This window comes from Salvelinus alpinus, chromosome 2, assembly GCF_045679555.1.
Source record: "Salvelinus alpinus chromosome 2, SLU_Salpinus.1, whole genome shotgun sequence".
Taxonomy (NCBI): Eukaryota; Metazoa; Chordata; class Actinopteri; order Salmoniformes; family Salmonidae; genus Salvelinus; species Salvelinus alpinus.
Genome location: NC_092087.1, coordinates 113529071 through 113533942, shown reverse-complemented (window position 1 = coordinate 113533942; position 4872 = coordinate 113529071). Strand labels below are relative to the sequence as shown.

Below are 4872 nucleotides of genomic sequence, written 5' to 3'. Positions count from 1 at the left end.
GAATATCTAGAAATGACAATTGATATATGCCATTGGATGAGGTAATGTTTTGGTAGACAGTGAAGTAACAAGCATGAGATTTAAACCTTGTCTTGGGAGATCAAACTGAACGATGATTTATAGCTGATGCTGTCTAGCGATAGGATACTCCTCTTTCGGGTAAAGGATTCTTTGTAAGTTGAGAGGGGTGTATCTTGGCTATAAATGAGACTAATAATTGTTTTGTAAGCACTCTCAGAGAATTCATTTATAGACACTGAATTGATCTGAGAGTCAAAAAAGGGCTTTGGTGAAGCTTGTATATATATTAAAGATGGAATATATAATTTAACTCTGACTTGTGTGTGGTTGGCTCTCTCTCTCTCTTTATTGAGTAATACAGGAAATTACCACGACACATGCACTGTAAACTGTGGGACTTTATAAAGACAGGTGTGTGCCTCTCCAAATCATGTCTAATCAATTGAATTTACCACAAGTGGACTCCAATCAAGCTGGAGAAACATCTCAAGGATGATCAATGGAATCAGGATGCATCTGAGCTCAATTTCGAGTCTCATAGCAAAGGGTCTGAATACTTAAGTAAATACATTTGCAAAAATGTTTACAAACCTGTTTTTGGTTTGTCATTATGTGGTATTGTGATGTCATTATGGGGTATTGTGTGTAGATTAATGAGGGGAAAAATATTCCATTTTAGAATAAGGCTGTAATGTAACTGAATGTGGAAAAAGTGAAGGGGTCTGAATACTTAACGAATGCACTGTATACAGCTGGCAGAGTTTTCTACCATTAGCAGTTTTGTACACAGTCACGTGATACGTGGTATAGAAAAGTCCAATCATAGGAGAGTACATGGGAGGCACTATACTGTGTGTCTGCAGGTGTCTATCTGGTCAAAACCACTGATACAGGTGCCCCTCCACCCTCTGGCGGGATGGATCATGTCTACAGAGAAACCTAGATTCAAATACTTAGATGGGTGTGTATTGGGTATATGTTGTGAAATTGTTAGATATTACTTGTTAGATATTACTGCACTGTCGGAGCTAGAACCACAAGTATTTCACTACACCCGCAATAACACCTGCTAAACACGTGTATGTGACCAATAAAATGTGATTTGAATTTGATTTGAAATAAATGTCCTATTTATCGAAGGTGCTTTTGGCTGGGGTCAAAATGACTCCAAAGGATTTGAATTTGTTAAAAGTACATTTTGATACAGAAACACTAAACCATGATTTAGATTTATTAACAACCATTTGATTGTGGGTGTAAAATTTGTTTTAAATTCTCACTCATTAAACACGAATCAAGCAACACATGCTTCTCTTTGAACGGCATAATATAATATTAAACTTTTATGAAATATGTGATCAGATGTGTCAAACCATGTAAACACCTGCAAGACTTCGGTTAGAAGTGAATCACCTGGCAGATGTGTCAAACCATGTAAACATCTGCAAGACTTTGGTTAGATTACACTTTTATGAAATAAATGAAAAATAAACTTTTGGTTCCTCAACTGCGTTTCCCACTCCAGTCAGCAGATGGCGATGTGCGTCTTTTAGGTTCAGGCGATGCTGCCAGTGTGACGTATAATCTAGTGGACGGGACGCTTTCTCAACAACAACAGCTAGTCAGAGACCTCGGTAGCTTTCAAGCAAACATAGCTACAACATTCACCCTCTTTACACTGTTTTGGTGTATATTAGTCGATGTGTTTTAAACACACTTCTGTCGTATGTACTTGTTGGCCCATTTAATTATATATTTACGTTGTTTGTCAGCTAGCTGGTTTGCTAAGTTAGCTTAGAACTAGGCTAGTCGCTAATGCTAGCTAGCTAACATCTCCGACCATGAGTTCACTAAGCTACTCTCCTCCTGCTAAAGAAGAGAAAGAAGCTTTCGTGAAAGAGGAGGACGAAGAGGAGGCTGTTTCAATAAAAAAACAAGTCGAGAGTGAGGCTGTTACCGTGAAAGAAGAAGAGAAAGACGTTTCAGTGAAAGAAGAGGAAGATGCGTTCAGATTGAAAGAGGAGGATGCGATTTTTGGAGTGAAAGAGGAGAAGGAAGAGGAGGCTGTTACAATATTAAAACACGTAGAGGGTGAGGTTGTTACCGTGAAAGAAGAAGAGAAAGACGTTTCAGTGAAAGAGGAGGAAGTTACAGTAAAAGGAGAGGAGGATGCAGTTTTTGGAGTGAAAGGGGAGGAGGGGGAGATGACTGTCACATTGGAGGAAGAAGAGGAGGTTGGAGATCCGTTTAACCCCAGTAAGTACCGTCTCTGCAGTCGTTGAACCAATATGCAGTAAAGGGGTTCTACACTTTAATGTTGTTCTGTAGGAATGGCTGAAGCTACACTGTAACGTGTAGAACATCAAGAGTGGACCATCAACAAAACGTTAACAATTGATAAAATGCATCCAATGACAATACCTGAAATACTGTAGTCCTCAATATCTCCTATTAGATTAGCCCAATATGTAGTCTTAAAGGGGCAATCAGCAGTTGTTACATCCATTTTGGGACGTATACAGTAATGATATGTACCCATTGTTTCTTGAAGAATTCACTTATAAATGCCTCATGAGCTTAGTTCAACTGTCGTACCCCATCAGAACCCAAAATATGAGCTTTTTTTTACTCCAATGTTTGTCAGTAAATATAAACAAACACTGTATATCCTCAAAACATGGTTAAAACTATAATGTTGGTATCATGGATGGTTGCATTTCTCCAGCCCCATCCCTCAGCTTTTTACCAAAACGGGCAGGGAGTACGCTTTGTTATTGTTTCTACTGCTGATTGCTGCCCCCGTTACTCCTCAAGGTCCAAGGACTGTATGTTATTTTCAGAGGTAGACTGGCTCTGGCAGCTAAAATAGTCAAATATTCCATCTAAATGTGAATCGATTCTCAACGGGCAGGGAGTACGCTTTGTTATTGTTTCTACTGCTGATTCTCTGCCCCCGTTACTCCTCAAAATAATTACACATAATACTTTCATATCACATAACAATTATTTCACACAATACTTTCATATCACATCAAAATAATTTAAAATACTTTAACTTTAAAATAATTTCACACAATACTTTCATATCATATCTAAATAGGTAACCAGTCTGTATAGATAGATAGCTAAGTGAATTAAATATCATCAGCTGTCTAACGTCATATTAGCTAGCTATCTTGAGGTTTTCTGTCCTCAGATAAAGAGCTCTATGAAAGCCAGTCTACATATGAAGAGCAGTGGTTCTCAGTCCCGGGGACTCAGAGGCACATTGTTGTTTTTGCTTCAGCACTGCACAGCTGATTCAAATGATCAACTCATCATCAAGCTTCAAGTGGTATTTATGTATTCATTTGTGATGCTGTTCTTGATATGATCCTGTTATTGTCACATGCTACACATGCCGTACATATGTGTGCCCATGCATCTATCAATCCAATGTTATCATGATTTGTTATCAGGGATATTATACTTTAGTAATCCACAATGACCTGGTGATGTAACAGTCTAATAATTACATTGTCTTCCATATTCCTACAGATACCTTGTAACTGGAGATTCCTTCAAAACGATTGCCTACAGTTACCGTGTAGGGCACTGCAAGGTTGGGTGACGAGGGTCATCTGGGACTGCCTCCTGGAGGAATTCAGATGTGTGAAGGCTACCTGTGTCCTGCGTAACTTCATGAGGATGGACACGAGGACCAGGAGGGGATCTGCAGCTCGCCACCGTGTCCCAGAGGAGGAGTCTGCTGCTCTGCAGGATGTTTCAAGGATGGGGTCCAACAACGCAGCAAGAGAGGCAATCCGTGTGCAGGAGATCTTCACCTCCTACTAATTCAAAGAGGGTGCTGTTCCCTGGCAACACCATAGACTACACTATGCACAACCAAAGGCTCTTTTAAGAGGGTGCTGTTCCCTGGCAACACCATAGACTACACTATGCACAACCAAAGTCTCTTTTAAAAGCCATTCACATTGCAATAAGAGTATTCTTCCATTTACTTAGCTATGTCAACTGCAGTTATTCAATTCATAGTTTCTCTCCCTTTGATTTCTACTTCTCGGGTGAGGGTGCTGTTTAGGTAAGGGTGTGATGTCTGTGCAAAAACAAAACAGGCTATTTTAAATCACCCATATTGAAAAAATGTGGAACAATTAGACACCCTGTAACCCACACCTACACACTCATGTATCAATCTGATTGATGGATTGTGTTGTGCAGTAAGCAGGCTCAGGTGTATAACTGTGGCTCCTTCCACCTTCAAAGAATAGGCAAGAGGGCCAACCATGGAGAATAGTAAGACACTTCATTATTTCTATAACTACGCTATATTGTTTGTCCTTGTGTGTCCGTTCATGTTTTTCAGCATAAAGTACTCTGCAGCCACTTAGTGTGGTGTGGACACCAGGTGAGGCCACACACAGATTCCTGTTGAACACTGTGGCTTTAACTACCTTATTTTCTCAATAACAGTCTCTCTCCTTCACTTCATCCCTCTCTCCCCTTCTCCCTAAATCCTCTAGGTTATATCAGCTGTGTCGGTGAACCCCTCCTACATCTGAACTGGCTACATAGAGGGCACAGCATGGTCAGAGGTGAGAGGTCACATGGTCAGGTCAACAGGAAGTATTATTAAAGAGATGCTTTACATTGAAATACAGATAGATGCAGTAGTCCCAGAGTTAATGATCCCAGGTCAGTTTATATTATACAGGAAGTATTATTAAAGAGATGCTTTACATTGAAATACAGATAGATGCAGTAGTCCCAGAGTTAATGATCCCAGGTCAGTTTATATTATACAGGAAATATTATTAAAGAGATGCTTTACATTGAAATACAGATAGATGC

The 4872-nt window shown here is 39.7% G+C and overlaps 1 protein-coding gene across 1 annotated transcript; it reads left to right on the top strand.

Annotated features, from left to right (window-relative positions):
- The first annotated feature begins 1626 nt into the window (after window positions 1–1626).
- On the top strand, window positions 1627–4808 carry LOC139550226 (gelsolin-related protein of 125 kDa-like). Its single transcript, XM_071360958.1, has 2 exons — window positions 1627–2277; window positions 3559–4808. Exons 1-2 carry the CDS (start codon window positions 1863–1865, stop codon window positions 3567–3569), a joined length of 426 nt encoding a protein of 141 aa, XP_071217059.1. The 5' UTR covers window positions 1627–1862; the 3' UTR covers window positions 3570–4808.
- The last annotated feature ends 64 nt before the right edge of the window (window positions 4809–4872 follow it).